Below are 17,395 nucleotides of genomic sequence, written 5' to 3' on the forward strand. Positions count from 1 at the left end.
TTAATTGAATTGATCCCCACTATCCAGCCCCTCGATTACCCCACTGGGCTCGGAATTCCGGATCCTTTTTCGGGTTTTGTTGCTCGTCACGTCGCCGCCAGCCTGGGGGGTGCCCACGAGCCAGGTCCCATCCAAGGCCAGGATGAATTTGCTGGGAACAGCTTCCTTCAGCAGGCGCCGTCTCTTGCGGATTTTCACGGGCTCCACCTCGAAGGAGCTCTCCTCGAAGTGCTCCGAGCACAGGCAGTGGTATTTGGAGAGGGTCTCCATGTCCCGGCCCATGTTTTGGAGCCACTGCCTCAGCAGGGCTTTGTTTTGGAGGGGGAAGCCATAAAAACTGACCGAGCTGTTCTTGTAGGTGCCGCTGGTGCCGTTGCGGCAGTTCAGGGCCGCGCAATAACCCATCCTCACGGGCCAGGGGCGGGGGGAACACCCCAAAAAACACACCGGGGAGAAAGTTCAGGGAGTTTCATCACCTCAGCCCCAAACAGGTCTACATTTCTCCGAAAACCCCATGGTTTTGGCAAAGAGGAGGAGCTGAGGTGGCCGAGTGAAACGCGGGACTGATCTTCCCACAGGAGCTCCCCACGGAGAGGAGCCAGGTCTGTCCCAGCTGCTTCAAATCAAGGATCTGAGAAGGAAAAAAGGCTTTAAGATCAGCTTAGTGTCCCCTGAATATGCAGATTTACATTTAATTAACCTTTGTGGTATGAACATGGAGTGAGCTTAGTTTATTTGTGATTCCACAGTGAGCTTTGTTCATTTGTGATTCCACAAGAGACACAGAGCTCCAAAGATTATCCAGCTCACAGCACAGGGCTGAGAGACAAATAATTCCCAACAAATGAAAGTTTGGGGTGTACCAAGAGCTCTCCCATCATATCAGAGGAGAGTCTCAGGGGTGTCAATCAGTGAGGAGATCTTTGGACAGGAACACTGAAATAGGGAATAAACCATCCAGGGATCCTGCTGCGTCCTGCTCTGAAGAGGAGGAGATTCCAAGGTTTGAGGATGCCCAGGGTTAAAAAGAATCAAGGATCAGAAAGTCCAAAAAAAGCTCACAGATCATGATTATTAAATTAAACAGCGTGGAGATTGGTACTTTTGCCCTTATCTTCTGGTAATAAGTGAAATAAAAGAATAGAAGAAAAGAGGGAAGACAAAGAGGGAGATCAGATGGGAGAGGGAAGGAAATCACCAATCCCAGCTCCAGCACTAATCCTGTCCCGCGGGCACATTCTCACAGGTAAATTTTCCCCGCCCTGGAATTAGGTTTCTCCTTTTATATGTAAATGAGGGAGGATGCACAGTCCCTTCTCCCAGAGCTTTCTGGAAAGGGGCTTTGGGGCTCTTGATCACCTCTCCTGGACCAATCTCCGGCTGACACTCTGTGCCCCTTTCCCGACCCCTTTCCTGCACTGCCTTTTCCCACTGCCCTTATCTCCCTGGAGCAGAAGGGAAGCGGCCCCAGGAGGTGCAGCCCCACCTCCCTGTTCCTCCTTTCTCCAACCACATCCTGCTCTAACGTGCTGCTTATGGGAGTTTGGAACACAGCAGCACATCAGCACCTTGGGGCCCAGGTGTCCCCAGGTCCCCAGCACGGGGAGGGCAGGGACACCTTGGGGTGAGTCCAGAAGGGGCCCCAGGGCTGCTGCAGGGCTGGAGCCAGGCTGGGAGAGCTGGGAATGCTCACCTGGAGAGGAGAAGGCTCCAGGGAGAGCTCAGAGCCCTGCCAGGGCCTGAAGGGGCTCCAGGAGAGCTGGAGAGGGACTGGGGACAAGGCATGGAGGGACAGGACACAGGGAATGGCTGTAAATTGAAAGAGAGATGGGATATTGGGAAAGCCTTCCTGGCTGTGAGGGTTGGGAGGGGCTGGCACAGGGTGCCCAGAGCAGCTGTGGGCAGTGTCCCAGGCCAGGCTGGACAGGGCTTGGAGCACACTGGGACAGTGGAATGTGTCCCTGCCATGGCAGGGGTGGCACTGGATGAGCTTCCAGGTCCCTTTCAACACAAACGGCTCCAGCCCAGCCCCGCTTTTACCGCCTGAACATGCCGGGGCTGTCTGCGCCTCCCCCGCCGTCCCACAGCTGTGGGGGGAGCGGGTAGCGGCGCTGCCATCGGGGGGCCGGGGCCCTTGGGAAGGCGCCGCAGGGCGAGGCCGGACCCGGCTCCGCGCCCCAGAGAGCGCCGCGGGACCCCCGGCGGCCCCGCTCACCGCCACGCTGCGCCGCCATCTTCCTGCCCCTCAGCCGCGCCGAGCCGCAGCAGCCAATCACAGGCGGTGTCGAGCAGCGGCAGCCAATCGGAACCCAGCCCTTACCATTTCCACCACGCCATTGGCTCGCCGGGTCCGCCCTAGCCCCGGCGCGCGGTGGCCTGCACGAGGAGAGGGCGGGAGGGACGCTCATCTCCATTGGCCAGCGCGCAGGGAAAGCAGGGTGCTGATTGGACGAGACGGGAAGGGAGGCGGAGATTGGGACGGCGTCCACTCGTTGTTATGGCAACGACAGCGCGGCCGAAACCGCGGGACCCTCCACCGAGCACCGGCAGCGGGTCGGGACCGGAGCCCCGGGACTCGTCACCGAGCATCGGTGGTTCGCGGGATTCGCCGTCTCGGAGCGCGGTCCCGGTCGGGGGAGCGGAGGGACCCTCCCCCGCCTGGATCGCAGGCGGACCCCGGGATCAGCCCCCGCCTCCCCGCCTGTTTCTTTCCAATGCAAAGATGCCTCGAAACCTGGGATTTGGGGGGTGGCAGCCGCTCAGTTCCTCCTCTGGCTTCAGCCTCGCTCCTCCCTTCCCCTCCCGCTGCAGAACGACCCGTGGCACTCGACAATTTTAATTAAAACCCCTGAAATTTCCAGCCAACGAACCAAACATCCAGACCAAACTCAAGCAGAAACACGCGCGCAAAAAAGCTCCTTTAAGGAAGTTTCCTTTAAGTTAAAGGAGCTCTGACCCCAAACAGGCTCTTCCCTGACTTTGTTTCTCTCTTTTTCCCCATGACGCCACCGACAAAGTGACAGGTGACAAATGCAGACTCTTATTAGTAAAAGGAGTAAATCGTGTCTTTACGAGGCCACGACACAATCCCGTGAGAAACCCTGAACACGAGCAGAAGGGCTCGGAAGGAGGATGTTTAACGAGCAGCACCGTGTCCCGCTCCAAGGGGAGGGAAGTTCCTCCGGGGTGGAGATGCTCCGGGTCCGAAAGGAACGACTAACAGAGGGTCCCGAAAGAGCTACGAAGTTTGATTAGTAAACGATACACTTGGCAGGAAACTGCAATGAGTTAGCACCTGATCTTCTATTAGTCAATTAAAAATGAAGGAGGGGAGAGGGGAGAGGTCAGGGAACATCACCAGTCCTGGCTCCAGCGCCGATCCGGGTGTGCAAGGTCCCGAGGATGGGGACCCTGCTGTGGGGACACCTTCTTATGGGTAAATTTTCCCCGCCCCGGCATCAGGTTTCCCACTTCCCATGCAAATGAGGGAGTGTGCGCATTCCTGCTGCTGGACCTTTCCGGAATTGGGTCGGGGGGCTTTGAGGGCTTGTGGTGATCTCGATGCTCCTCTGCAGATCTCCCTGCTCGCTTCCCCGCTGGCCTTGTCCTGTGTTTGTCGTGTCTCCGCGGCCCCAGGGGGAGTTGGAACCGCACTGGCCAATCTGCCATGCCCTCCTCTCCAACCATATCCTGTTCTATCCCGCTCCTTATCAGGGTTTAGGGCACAGCCTTAACTCCTTGGAGGCTTAGCTGCTACAAGTGCACAGATTAGAGAACCGCTTGTGTCCCCTGAAGAGCGGGATGGAAACTCGGGGTGATCCCGAGAACCGGGCAAAGGTCATTCCTTACCTCCTCCAACACCCCCCGAACCTCCCGGAGCTCGGGAAATGGCTCATGAAAAGCAATCCCGTTCCATCAGAGCCAGGTTCATTTGCAAGAGCATCCCGGGCGCTGAGGGAAACAATCCGGAGCCGGGGGCCGGGAACTGCTCGAGCTTTGCATAACAAAGGGCACAGTAAGGGACACAGCAGGAGCCCGTCATCCCACATTTTCTGTTTAGGTGGTGAGGTGAGAAAAGCCCGGACAGGGGGTGGAATTCCTTTGTTTGGGGGCCCTGCATGGAGGCACCACCTTGAGCCGTTACCCTGCCGTTGTACCAAGGTTGAATTGCAAAGATCCAGCTGACCGAGGCTCTGCAACGGGAAATCTGGGATGGAGTCTGTGAGGAAACCTGTGCGAGTGTGCTGTGGGATCAAACAGGGACCCACGGCCTCACAGGAGCCGGTCCCAGCTCAGGTAATGCTCAGCTGTGACTCCACAGTGGCTCCTGGATGGGCATGAAGGGAAATTTCCTTACTAGCCACACATCCAGCAAGGGGAAGCTTATCCGTGCAGCCAGAATAATGTAAAATAATATTCACATTCTAGCTGGTTCTTGTCAACAATTATATTCAAAATAATATTCACATTCTAGCTGGTTCTTGTCAACAATTAATAAAAATTTTTAATAGACACAGGTGCACAATATCCAGTATTAATATAGCAGCATGCTGGTGTAGGACCCGGAGGGCAAAGAGTTAAAATCCCTGGAGCAAATCCGCAGGTGCCAAACTCAGGGTAATTTATGGCTCCTGGGTGAGAAGCAGGAATCTGCCAACCTTAACCCCAAAAGAATTCCAGAGGCTACAGGGCACTGACTCACTGACTCACCGCAGCACCTGCACTCCTTGATTTGAAATTAAAGTGCCACAATGGCAAATTCCGCAGTGGCAGGAATGGGAATTTCTGGAGCTGCAGCTGAGCTGGCCCCTGTAAGAGCTGTGGGTTCCCAACACCGTGTGGGCAGTGCCCTGGGGTGCACCATCCCGGGCACCAAGGAGTTAAAGTGCTGCTGTGTCCCAAACCTGGGTAACAAGGGACAAACTGGAATAAGGTGTGGCTGCTGAGGGAGAACCTCTGAAATTTTCAGCCCCTCTGATTTTTCCAATTTTGGGCTTGTCTTCTTCCTTTTCTTCCATAAGTCTTTCTGCAGTTGCTTAGTTTTCACTGACAGCAATAATTCATCTCTTTTCCTCCCTTTCATTTCCCCTCTGGGGTCTTATTTCTCTCTACCACTCTTTTTCCTACCTAAATTATCAAATAATTCTCTTTCCCTGCACTCTGCTGAAGCAAGTAGAGTCTGGTCATTTTTCAGAACCAGGTTTATCACTTTGGATTCTGCAGAAGGCCAGGAGATAAAGAGCTGTGTCTCAGCTGTGGAGCCAGCCAAGGACTGTTGTGTGAGACATTGAATGGGGAAGGACAGGATGTGCTGGAAAAGGGGGGCACATGGAGCAGGGACAGCTCTTTTTGGGACAAACACCCTGGTTCTGGCTCCTGGAGATAAGCACAGCATGCACAGCACAGGGAGTGTCCAATGAAGGCTGATCAATCAGGGAGATCAAAACCACCAGAGACCCCCTGATCCATTTCTAAGAGGATCCAGCGGCATGGACTGTGTCTGCTGACTTGTTTGCATCAAAAGTGAAAAAAGTAGTCCCAGGGTGTGGAAAACTTGGCTGTAAAAAGGTGATCCAGGGCTCACAGGGCACCTCTGGGATCCTGAACACAGCTGGATTGCTGCTGGAGCCAGGACTGGTGATGTCCTTCCCTTTGTCTCTCTGATCTCCCTCTTTTCTTTAACCTTTCTATTTCTCTTCCTACCAGAAGATTAGGGCAAAAATACCAATTCCCATGCTGAGAGTGGAATTTGCTGTTACAACTTTGTGAGCTTTTTTCGACTCTTCTAACACCTGTCATTCCTTTTTGACCATGGGCACCTACAAACCTTGGGAGCTTTTTTCCTCCCGGGAGTGGGGCACACAGAGCTGGGGAGGAGGCTGGAGGAGCAGACCTGCCCTACCTCCACACAGCCTCCTCTCTAGCAGATCCTGTTATCAGTGCTTGGGACACAGCAGCTCATTAATTCTGTGTTTCCCAGGTTTCTGCAGCATCTCCATGTTCTGCTTTCAAATGGTTTGGAAAACTGAACAAACACAGAAGTCTGCGAGCAATGTGGGAAAAGAAGTGCAACACAACTTTAAGGCTATGCAGAATTAAAATCATATTCCAGGATCCCTGGCCATCTTACAACTCCCAGGAAGGATCTCAGCCTTCAGGAATTCTCCCTTGGGGCTCAGCAGAGAGGAGCCCCAGGATTTAAGAGTGGGAATAAACTGCCTCCCAGCTGTGCAGCCTTCTTTCTGTTTGCCACAGAAGAAAGAGGCTTCCTCCTACAGCCACAGGGGCAACACTTCCCTTCCCAAAGCACCTCACCCAAACTGTGTTTCCTGACACGTTTCACTGGTTAGTGGACAATTAATACCTTTAACTCACTTGTTCCCAGCCCACTCCAAGGACTCTGGATTCCTGGGATAACATTTTGGATACACTTTGGATAATTTCTCTCTATTCAGACAACTCTTCTTTGTAACACACATCAAAAATTGTTCCATGTCAACGTGGTTTCTCTCCCACATGGACTCACAGCCAGCAGTACCTCCAAACCCCACCTCCCCAAATCCACAGGCACTGGTGAATGCTGTCTTACACAAAATAACCCCCAGCCAGCTCCCTTTGCCTGGGAGGGCTTAGGGGTGGCTGCACCACAGCCTCCTCCTGCCATCAGGGTCTGGCACAGAGCTAGGGGTGCTGCCCTGGGGGATGCACCAGGGGGGTGTGGGGGATGTCCTATATGGAATGCATCACAGAGTCCCTGATATTCCTGCAGGGCCAGCTGACCAGTGGCACGTGGGTGTCCTGCATGTGACCTTCCTTATGCTTCAGCAGGCTCCTTTTGAGCACAAATCTCTTGCTGCAGAGAGGACATTGGAAAAGCCTCTCTCCCGTGTGCCGGCGCTGGTGGTTCAGGAGGTAATCCTTCCTCCTGTAGGTTTTGTCACACTTGGAGCACTTGTAGGGCCTCTCTCCCGTGTGACTTGTCTGGTGCCTAACCAGCCACGAATGGCAAACAAAGTTTTTCCCACAGTCACTGCAAATGTAGGATTTGCCCCTGCCCTGGCTCTGCTGCTGGGCAGGGCTGCCCCGGGCCAGGGGTGGCTCCCAGCAGGGGCTGGATCCCGATGTGTCCGTGGGGAAGCTCTCCTCGTTTTCAGCAGCTTCCTCTGTGCCCAGGCTGTCCTGCTCACGGGGCCTGCCTGTGCCTGGGGGAGTCTCTCCACACTCGGAGTGGGGCCCTGGCCCCTCACAGTGGGGGGGAGCAGCTCCAGCGCCCATTCCCTTTTCTCCCAGACCCATTCCAGTCTCTCCTGGGTGTGGGTGCAGCAGAGGGAACATCCTCTCATATGTGGGGCCTGGAAACATGTCCCCTTCTCCCTGCAGTGCTTGCTGAGGCTGGTCCTGTTGTGGGAAATTTCTTTCATACTTGTACATACAGAGCCTCTTTTCCTGAGCACTAAAGAAATTGTACTGAACATCACCCCCAAGGCTGTTCCCATTCCCCGTGGTGGCTGTTTCCATCATTTCTGAATTCCACTGACTGTCCCATGTCACTCCATGGCTGGGATCTTTGGGGAACACCTCTCCCAGCCTTCCTGGTACCTCTAAGTCACAGGTCTTGCTCTCCAAGGAATTTGCTGGATGGTCCCTCTTCAAATTTTCATCTGAAACAGAGATTTCAGAGATTTTTTAATTCAGAAGTCCCCTTAGGAATGTCCCTCCCAGCCCAAAGCCACATCTTTAATACTGAGGGAGGAACAAAGTACCAGCATCCACTGAAACAAAAGTTCCGGGAAAATAGAAGGACTTTTTTTTCAACTGTATTTTTCAAAAGATGCCTGCTGCAGTCTCAGATTCAGCCTCTCACTCAGATAACAGAGGAGACACTGCCCCACCCCAGTGTTCCCAGCTGCTCTCCAGACACTCTCCTGAGCATCTCCAGGAGCAGAGTCCAAGCAGGGCCCTGAGCTAGTTCAACAAGTCACAGAACTATGGGCTCTCCTGAGCTGGGAGACACCCACAAGGATGGAGTCCAGCCCCTGGCTCTGCATGGACACCCCAACAATCCCACCCCATGCTTGAGAGTGCTGTCCAAATGCTCCCTGAGCTCTGGCAGCCTTGGGCCGTGCCCATTCCTTGGGGATCCTGTTTGGTGCCCAACCACCCTCTGGGGGAAGAACCTTTTCCTGATATCCAACCTAAACCTCCCCTCCTGAGCTTATCAGAAGCACTCTCCTCACAGGAACTTGTGCTGTCCAATGAGCACTTTTTTTTTAGTGAACAGCCTCAGAACCTGTCTGTCCTGCCTGAATAACTACCCAAGGGAGAGTAATATTTTTGTTAGGGAACTTTCAAAGAAAGTCACTGACTTGAATTGCAGCAGGATGGAAAATCACTGATTAAAGCCCTGTGACCCTAAAAAATGAGGTCCAAATTGAGACCCACTGAGCTCCCAATTCCCAGAAAATCAAGGAATGTGTGTCCCAAACACTGATAACTGGATGGCCATGGAGCCATGGGAAAGAACAAGATGTGGCTGGAGAAGGGGGTGCCATGTGGAGACAGGGCAGCAATTTCTGGGACAAACACCCTTGTTGGAGCTCCTGGAGACAAGCACAATACAGAGCAAAGGCAGGAACGAGATCAAGAAGTGGGAATGGATTACAGGGCTGGGGATCAAGACCACCAAAAATCCCCAAAGCCTCCAAACCATTTCCAGAAAGGTCTGGAAGAACTGATGGCACGGGAAGTGAGAAACTTGTCCTCAGGGCAGGGAATCCTGGCCATAAAAAGGACTGAGGGTGCCCTCCATCCCCTCATCCACACTGCTGATAAAGACAATCAAACACAATGGCCCCAATATGTCCCCACCCTTAGGGACACCGCTGGCAACGGGCCACCAGCTGATGTCACTCCCTTGCCCAGCACTGAGGGCCCAGCCCTGAGCCAGGTTTTTATCCAGATAAAAGCAGTATAAATTTGATCCATGCAGCTCTGGGCTTGCCTCAACACAAGCCCCAGCCAGTGTCTCTGACAGCTTTTGGTCGGCTCAAGAGGGAAGGAGCCTCTTCTGCTGACAGAACCCAAAATTTTTGTGACCAAATATTAACCAGCAAACTGAGGTTTGTCCCAGATCTCTCATGGTTAACGTTGTAAGGTTGTGACATTTCATACAGTATTAAAAAATATTCTAAACTGGATTTACTGTCCCTAAAATCCCAGCTGAAATCCATTACTGACCTGTACTTGGATCTGCAGAGATTTCCTCTTTCTGCAAGTCCTGTTGTTCAGAGCAGGGTGGCTCCTCCTCTTGTTTAATCCACGATGAAACATTCCTTGCATAAGTCTGAAATCCTGTTCATTGAGGAGAATTTACACAACTGAGAAACACCAGGGGAAGACAACAAGCCTGGATAATTTGGGAATGCACAACAGTAACAAAGCAGCAGGGAAGGCACAACAGGAAGGGCCGATAAGGGGTAATTCCTGCAGTGGAGTTTTTGGCAGATCCTCACCTGTGGCAGGGTCTCTCTGGAGGTCCTCACCCTCTGTGCCTGGCAGCTCCCTGGCATCCACCTCGCTGCCTTTCCTGGTCTGACTGGATGCCTCAGGCTCGCAAGATCCTCGCTCTGCTGAGGGAGGAAGTCCAGGAGAAGTGTATCATACCTGCCTAAACTCAGGATTTCACAAGGCTGAAAACCTGCTCTGCTCTGGTTTCTTTGGAGGTTGTTACCCCAAGCCAAGCTCCCCTAAGCCCAGTTTCTTAAGGAAACCTTTGGAAAGGTCTAAAAATCCCAGCTGGCTACAAACACAGGAAGCCAAGTACAGTTCTAGTCGAGCCAACAGGCAGCACCACTACCTTTGTAAAGAGTGAGGAAAATCTGCAAAGCAGAGCAGCTGATTTGTAAAACAAAGACCTTCCAAGTGAGAGGGCAAAGAACAGGGCCCTGGGCTCTGCAGCCTTTCAGAGGAATCTGTGTGCTCCTCCTTGCCCAGGAAAACCCCAGAAGGGAAGGGAGGAGGGAAAAGGCAACCTGAAGGAATTTAGGGAGACCCACACTTGGATAAAAACCAGCCATGCAGCCACAAACTCCAAAATGTCCATGAGAAGGGAGAGGGGCAACATCAGCTCTCACCTCGGGGATCTGCTGGCAAGTCTGCTCAGAACTTCTTCAAATTTGGAATACATGAGCAGAGGTGGGGAATTTAATCACACTACCTGGGATTTAATCCCTCTGCTTCATTTTCCCTCTGAGGTATGCAGTTACTCACCTGGGCAGGGCTCTCCAGGAGCTTCTGCAGCCTCCTCCTTCCGATCTGCAGAGCACAACTCTTCCTCTTGCTTAATCTGGATTATGCTGTCTTCTGTTAACAAGAACCAGTGTTACTTTAACACCATACAAAATTAATTCCAATTGTCAGCCCAGCCCAGGCAGATCTGCTCTGTTCTAGCTCACATTCCAGAGAAAACCTTGCTCCAGTTCTAGTTCCTGCTGACCAAGGCCTCTTGAACAGACCTGAAATGTTGGTTACAAAACCCTCAGCAGATTTTTGAGCCTGAGAAATGCACAAAATTTTCATGCAAGTGGAAACACGTTCTCCATGGCCCCAGGAGAGGCCAGAGCCACTTGAATTCTTGTCCTTGAGTTTAGTTTCTCTCAGGGCTGGTGGAGTTCTGTTGTTTTCTTTTCAATCCCTCTCAGTCACACACTTCTCACCCATCAGAGAAACACTCATGAGAACAGAGTTCTTAGAGAAATTCATTCAAGTAATGAGAAAAGAAAAAAGGAAACAAAAGTCTGTAAATAAAGAAAAGTAGATGGGCCAGTGCTCTGCACCCTTACACTGCAGTTCTGGCCAAGGGACTGGAGGATTTCCCAGGAGAGGGAAAAGAAGGGTGTGATGGAAGGTCCTGGAAAGGCTGGTGGGGATGGAATGCCTGACAGCAGCAGTTGGAAGACCAAACTCAGCACAGTAAGTGCCTTGGAGAAATGCTGATCATAGAATTTTGGAATTGTTGAAGTTGGGAAAGCCCTTTAAGGTCATTGAGTCAAACCATTTCCCCAGCACTGCCAAGGCCACCCCTGACCATGTCCCCAAGTGCCACATCCACAGGGACTTTAAATCCCTCCAGGAATGGGGACTCCCCCCTGCCCATGGCAGCTGTACCAGGGCTGGACAGACTTTTTGGGGAAGGAATTTTCCCAATATCCACCCTGAGCCTGCCCTGGCCCAGCCTGAGGCTGTTCCCTCTCCTCCTGTCCCTGTTCCCTGGAGCAGAGCCTGATGCCCTGGCTGTCCCCTCCTGGCAGGAGCTGTGCAGAGCCACAAGGTCCCCCTGAGCCTCCTCTGCTCCAGGCCAAAACACCACCCACACCCCAGATGTCCCCAGATCCTGGCAGGTACTTAGTGTCCCACATCCCTCTCCCACCACTGGCCCTGACACCACTCACCGGAGCTGGTCTCTGTGGGATTCCCTCTCACATCCCGGTCCTGGCAGCTCCGGGCCCCCGGCCGGTTCCCGCCCTCTGCCGGGGCCTGGGCCTTGAGTGCAGCGGCGCCCGGCCCTGTGGGGAATGGCGGCTGAGGGGCGGCCGGGGGGCACCATGGGGCTCCTTTGCTGCCCACCGTGACCCTGGCCACCCTTACTGCATCCTGGCCACACGCACACCTGCACCTTGTGCACAGCACTGCATGAGGGAACAGGGTCCCCCTCAGAGCCGTGAGGGAACAGGGTTCAGCCAGAGCCATGAGGGGACAGGATCTTCAGAGCTGTGAGGGATCGGGGTCCACCCAGAGCCATGAGGGGACAGGGTCCTCAGAGCTGTGAGGGGTCAGGGCTCACCCAGAGCCATGATGGAACAGGATCCCCCTCAGAGCTGTGAGGGAACAGGATCCCCCTCAGAACCATGAGGGAACAGGGTTCAGCCAGAGCTGTGATGGAACACAATCCCCCTCAGAGCTGTGAGGGAATGGGGTCCAGCCGGATCCATGAGGGAACAGGATCCCCCTCAGAGCCATGAGGGAACATGGTCCCCCCTGAGAGCCGTGATGGAACAGGATCCCCCTCAGAGCTGTGAGAGATTGAGGTTCCACCCGGAGCCATGAGGGGACAGGATCCTCAGAGCTGTGAGGGATCAGGGTCCACCCAGAGCCATCAGGGAACAGGGTCCTCCTAAGAGCTGTGAGACATTGGGTTCCACCCAGAGCCATGATGGAACAGGATCCCCCTCAGAGCTGTGAGGGAATGGGGTCCACCCGGAGCCATGAGGGAACAGGATCCTCCTAAGAGCTGTGAGACATTGGGGTCTCGCCCGGAGCCATGAGGGGACAGGGTCCTCAGTGAGGGATCAGGGTTCACCTAGAGTCATGATGGAACAGAATCCTCTCTGATCCATGAGGGCCAATTCCTTCAGAGCCATGGTCTTCAAAGCCATCAGGGATCATCTCAGAGCCATGACGGGTCAGGGGCCCACTTAGAGCTGTGAGGGATCAGGGTCCCATCCGAGCCATGAGGGGCTTGGGGATCCTCTCGGATCTGTGAGGGATTGAGGATCCTCTCGGAGCCATGAGGGAACAGGGTCTCCTCACAGCAGTGAAGTGTCCCTTTCTGCGTCACTTCACATTTTGTCTTGAATTCAGGATTCTGTTTTGCAATTCGAACAACACAAATCCCAAAATAGCTCAGAGATTTGCCACAAATACATGTATTTGTCTCTGAAATTCAGGAGAGCTGGGCTGGAACAGAGAAACTGTGACTGACTGTAAAATATTGCATCACCTCTGATATCAAAGGCAGCTTCAAAAAGTGATGAAACATGGAGCATGTAAGATACAGAAACAGCCCAGAAAGGGTACCTCAGGTTGTTTGTAGAATAATCCAGCAGTGCTGCTGAGATGATCCCAAACAGAACTCAGGATATTCTGGTCACAAGGGAATCGCAAATGTCCCTCCACTGCTTCACAGGGCTACAACTTTCCCTCTTTATCCCAGAATACATCCTGCTCTTATGGAATCCTGGAATGGTTTGGGTGAGACCTTAAAGCTCATCCAGTGCCACTCCCTGCCAAGGGCAGGGACACCTCCCACCATCCCAGGCTGCTCCAAACCCTGTACAACTTTTCCTTGAACACTTCCAGGGATCCAGGGGCAGCCACAGCTTCTCTGGGCGCCCTGTGCCAGGGCCTGCCCACCCTCAGCCAGGAATTCCTTCCCAATAACCCACCTAACCCAGCCCTCTGCCAGCAGGAAGCCTTTGCCTCAATATTATCCTGCAATTTAGGGCACAAAGAATATTTTAAAAAATGAAGCTATAAAATGTTTTAATCCAAGTTCTAACTGGACCAAAACACAGAGTGTAATTTTCCCTCTTTCTGTACTAAACCAAAATTTTAGGGAGAGTTCTAAACTCATTTGTTACTGAGTGAGATCTGACCTAGCACATTGTGACTGGAAGTTGGTTTCTGTCTCCAACCATTAGATCCACCGGAGATGAAATGCAGCAGGAACCCCAACAGCTCCATTGTCATGACACCACTGAGTCAAGAGTTTGATGTCTCCAAGACATTTTTATGCGAGATGAACTGTTGATTTCATGGATTTCCTCAGGAGGGAAAAACTCCATTCAAATCATCTGGCAGTCCACAGAACCCATGGATTCTTGGATAAGAACAAGCTAAAAATGCTCTTCACAATTGAGCATTTTGACTGAAAGCCCAAATTTTATGCTGAACCAGAAAGCATAAACTTTTCCATGGGAAACTGATTTCTGTGTGACCTAAACAATAATGAGGTCATTATTATTTCGGTGTTTTGATTTGTTAGTTCTGTTTATTTTCAAGGTCTTTCTTCTCCACCATCCATATTTGGGTCCAAATTTCTCTGTAAATTGCAATATTCTACCACTCTTGTGACATCACTCACAGGGACTCTGGAGGGCAACAACCCCCCTGAACTCATGTTCCAGAACAAACAGCTGCTATCAAAACACAAGTGAAATTCACCAAGAAATAAATTTAAAAAAAAACCCCAAACTCAAAACAAACCACAAACTAAACATTTTTTTCTCTTCCTGGACTCGACCCACCACAACCACAACACTGAAAATGTTTTGCTGGCTGCAAGATTTACATGATCTGGGTGAGAATTGTATTGTGAGCTTATTTACACCCTATTTTTAGATATTTTTAAACTTCAGACCTGTTTGGATCTTGGTTACACACATGGAGAACCATTCTCCTGCTCACATTCCACCACAGTATTGAAAAACAATTAAAAACTATTGAACACCATGGGATTTTTTTTTTATTTGAGGTCAACTTCTGTCTCTCCATCCATAAGATACAATACTACAAACTACCATTTACAGCAGGTAAAATGATGTGAAAAATTAAAAAAGTTTGAAAGAAAGCCTTTAGAACTTCACAGGCTTACTGTTATTTTTACTAAAAATCAAGGCTTTACTGCTGCAAATTTAATCAGCATTTTTCAAATAGACAGAAACAAGCTCCCTGCTCTGAATTGTTCTCAACATAATGATTCCTCGTATTCTGAGGGATTCATTCCTGCTGTGCCAGAATCCTCACCTGCAGTGCCTCATCCTGCCAGCTCTTTCACCTTCCCAAAAATAAACCTCAGGCTTCCTGCCCACTCCCCACCTCATCAAGGCTCCTGCTCTCTCCCCACTGCCTCCCCTCAGCCCCCACATCCCAGCACACTGTCCCACAGCAGGAAAGTCAGGGATTCCCACACCCCCAGCAGCACAGGATGCTGTGGGATCGCTCAGAACTCACCCAGACCAAGCTCAGGGAACTCCACACCCTCCACGGCTCCCTGCTCCTTTGCATATGGCTCTTCCTCCTCTTCCTGCTTCACAGTGACAGCAAAGCTCTGCTCTGGAATGCTGCAGTCTGCTGAGGAAAAGAGGGAACTCCTTTACTGGGAAAGAGGAAACTCCTAAACTGGTTATCACAGCCCCACTGGACTCCTCCCTGCTGCCCCAGAAGTTTGTGCCCGCTCACCCGCCCTGCTGCCACACACAGCCTTTCCAGCACCTTCCATTCCTGCTCCTGCTCTGCTCTGCCCTGCAGGGAAGTGGTTCCTCCTGTTCCCCCCAGTTCCAGAGGGTTCTCCACGCCCTCGAGCCCAGGCCCTTCCACAACACTCACCATGGCCAGGTTCAGCCAGCCCTGCTCTTCCCTCCTGGTTTTCCTGTGCTTCTCTGCTGTCCCAGCTGCTCACATTGAGGTCAAACAGCAGAGCCTCTGCCAATGCCAGAAATCATGGAATCAGATCACAGAATCCTAGGAGGGTTTGGGTTAAACTTGTTCCACCCTCTGCCGTGGACAGGGACACCTCCCACTATCCCAGATTGCTCCAAGCCTTGTCCAACCTGGCCTTGGACATTTCCAGGGATCCAGGGGCAGCCACAGGGCAATCTGTGCCAGGGCCTCACCATCCTCACAGCCAAGAATTTCTTCCAGACTTGTAATCCTAAAAATCAAACCCGTTACACTTTATTATCACCCTCTGTTATTCTCCCTGAACCTGCTCCTTTTGAGATCCAAGAAGTTCTGTCCGAGCAAAACAGGACCATCACCTTGTGCCAGCCTCTGGTGACAGCACCACATGATCCTCACCCACAGCACCACACGACCCTCACCCTCAGGATTAAAGCTTTAACTCATCCCTGGCCTGCACCTGGTTCTGCTGGGATCTCTCCAGGAGCTGCTGGGATCTCTCCAGGAGCTGCCTCCTCCTCACTGCAGGGTGCTTCTCCTCCCTGGAGCCGGGACAGGAGGGCAGGTTCGGAGATGACATCGTCTGACAAGGAACAGAGAAAGGAATGAATGTTTCTGTGCTGCATCCACAGGGAGGAACACACCCAGCAGCGCTCCCCAAACCAGCTCCAGCAGCTACAACACACGGCTGGGCAGCACAGAGAGTCCTCAAACACAGGCAGAAGTCTCACTGTGTTCCCACAAATCTGCTTCCCATGATTGGGAAAGACTCCCTAACCAGAAAGTGCTGATAACTGACGCAACAGCAACACTCACCCAGCAGGACCAGGGCTTCTCTCTTCCCTGTCAGCACCTTTCCATACAGCTCCCTCTGCCACTCCTCCAGGTTTTCCCACTCCTGAGTGGAAAAGTTGGGGGTATCGTTTTCCAACGCCACAGCTGGGGCCTGCAATCCCAAAAGTGACACTCAGCACCACTCCTGGAACACAGAGAATCCTACTCCCTACTTATCACTGCTACCAGGTGTCAGGGAAAGAAAATTCCTGCCTTGGGGCATCTTCTGGACACTGAGAGTAACACTTTGGATCTTTGCTACACTTTGGGAGATGAACTGTGTATTCCACAATATTCTTACTTCCCCCTGAAGCCTGATCCCACTGGGGACCTCAGAGTGGGGAAGAACTTCCCGCTGTTGGTAAAAACGTGACAGCCCATCCTTTTGTAGGGAAAACCAGCTGAATCTAACAATACACAGGAGACTCACTTCCTGTTTCGTGCCTTGGCACGACAGGCGACAGAAGAAATCTTGGCAGAGATCGTGGAATGATTTCCATGGTGGAAGGCTGCCGGGAGAGGTGAGGAGCGGAGGAACCTCTGCGCTGTCCCTGTCCCCGCCAGGCCCCTTAAAGACCCATCCGTTACCTTGGGGCCCTCCACCCCGGGGGGCAGCCGCAGGATCCAGAGATTCCTGTTCTTCAGCAGGTTCTCCATGTTCTCCAGGCGCCGCTGGAGCCGCCCGTACTCCTGGATGAGGGTGCCCAGCGCCGCGCACTTACTCTCCAGCTGGTTCCCGAACTCCCCGACCATTTTCTCGCAGTCCAGGTGCTTCTTCTCGCTGTTCCCGGCGCGGTGTTCCAGGCTGAAGAGGCGGGACGCGTGTGCGGCCACGCTGCGCTCCAGCGCCTGCACGGCCGCCACCACGGTCCACAGCGAGATGGTGCTGCCGCCCGCCAGCTCCATCCCCGCACCGGGAGCGACGGAGCGCAGGGACGGGCTGCGGCACCGGGGCTGGCGAAGGCACACGGCGGGCCAGGAGAGCCTCGCTTCGGCCGCCGCACACCGGGGCCGGCCCGCTCCTTCCCGTTCCTCCCGCACCGGAGCTGGAGCTGTCCGCTCGGACCGGCCCTTGCCGGCCGCCGCTCCTGCCCTGCCTCGCCGCCGCCTTTCCTTTCCTTGCCGCCAAGAAGCGCCGCTTCCTCTTCCTCCTCCGCTTCCGCCGCCACCACAGCGGCCCCCGCCGGCCGGCAGCCCCCGCAGTGATTGACAGCTGTCAGTCACCGGGAAGGGGCTGATTCTGATCAGAGTGGCAGGAAACCCTTGCCGCAGCGGCGCTTCCTCGCAGGACACAGAATTCCAGAATTCCTGAATGGAAGGGACC

The 17,395-nt window shown here is 53.0% G+C and overlaps 2 protein-coding genes across 8 annotated transcripts; both read right to left on the reverse strand.

Moving 5' to 3' along the window:
* On the reverse strand, window positions 1–1,153 carry LOC132339268 (THAP domain-containing protein 5-like). Its single transcript, XM_059869460.1, has one exon. It carries the CDS (start codon window positions 403–405, stop codon window positions 1–3), a length of 405 nt encoding a protein of 134 aa, XP_059725443.1. The 5' UTR covers window positions 406–1,153.
* Window positions 1,154–6,431: 5,278 nt separating this feature from the next.
* LOC132340605 (zinc finger protein 282-like) lies at window positions 6,432–17,191 on the reverse strand. Of its 7 annotated transcripts, none has more exons than XM_059871996.1 (10): window positions 16,660–17,190; window positions 16,054–16,183; window positions 15,698–15,820; window positions 15,166–15,261; window positions 14,791–14,910; window positions 11,451–11,564; window positions 10,270–10,359; window positions 9,513–9,626; window positions 9,238–9,351; window positions 6,432–7,661 (listed from the first exon to the last, which is right to left on the reverse strand). In XM_059871996.1, exons 1-10 carry the CDS (start codon window positions 16,975–16,977, stop codon window positions 6,730–6,732), a joined length of 2,151 nt encoding a protein of 716 aa, XP_059727979.1. In that variant the 5' UTR covers window positions 16,978–17,190; the 3' UTR covers window positions 6,432–6,729. The 7 variants fall into 7 exon arrangements, with proteins under 7 accessions (XP_059727979.1, XP_059727890.1, XP_059727804.1 ...); XM_059871907.1 differs by having other exon boundaries at window positions 9,513–9,629; XM_059871821.1 differs by having other exon boundaries at window positions 10,270–10,362; window positions 16,660–17,189.
* Between the last annotated feature and the right edge of the window lie 204 nt (window positions 17,192–17,395).

This window comes from Haemorhous mexicanus, chromosome 1, assembly GCF_027477595.1.
Source record: "Haemorhous mexicanus isolate bHaeMex1 chromosome 1, bHaeMex1.pri, whole genome shotgun sequence".
NCBI classification, from domain to species: Eukaryota; Metazoa; Chordata; class Aves; order Passeriformes; family Fringillidae; genus Haemorhous; species Haemorhous mexicanus.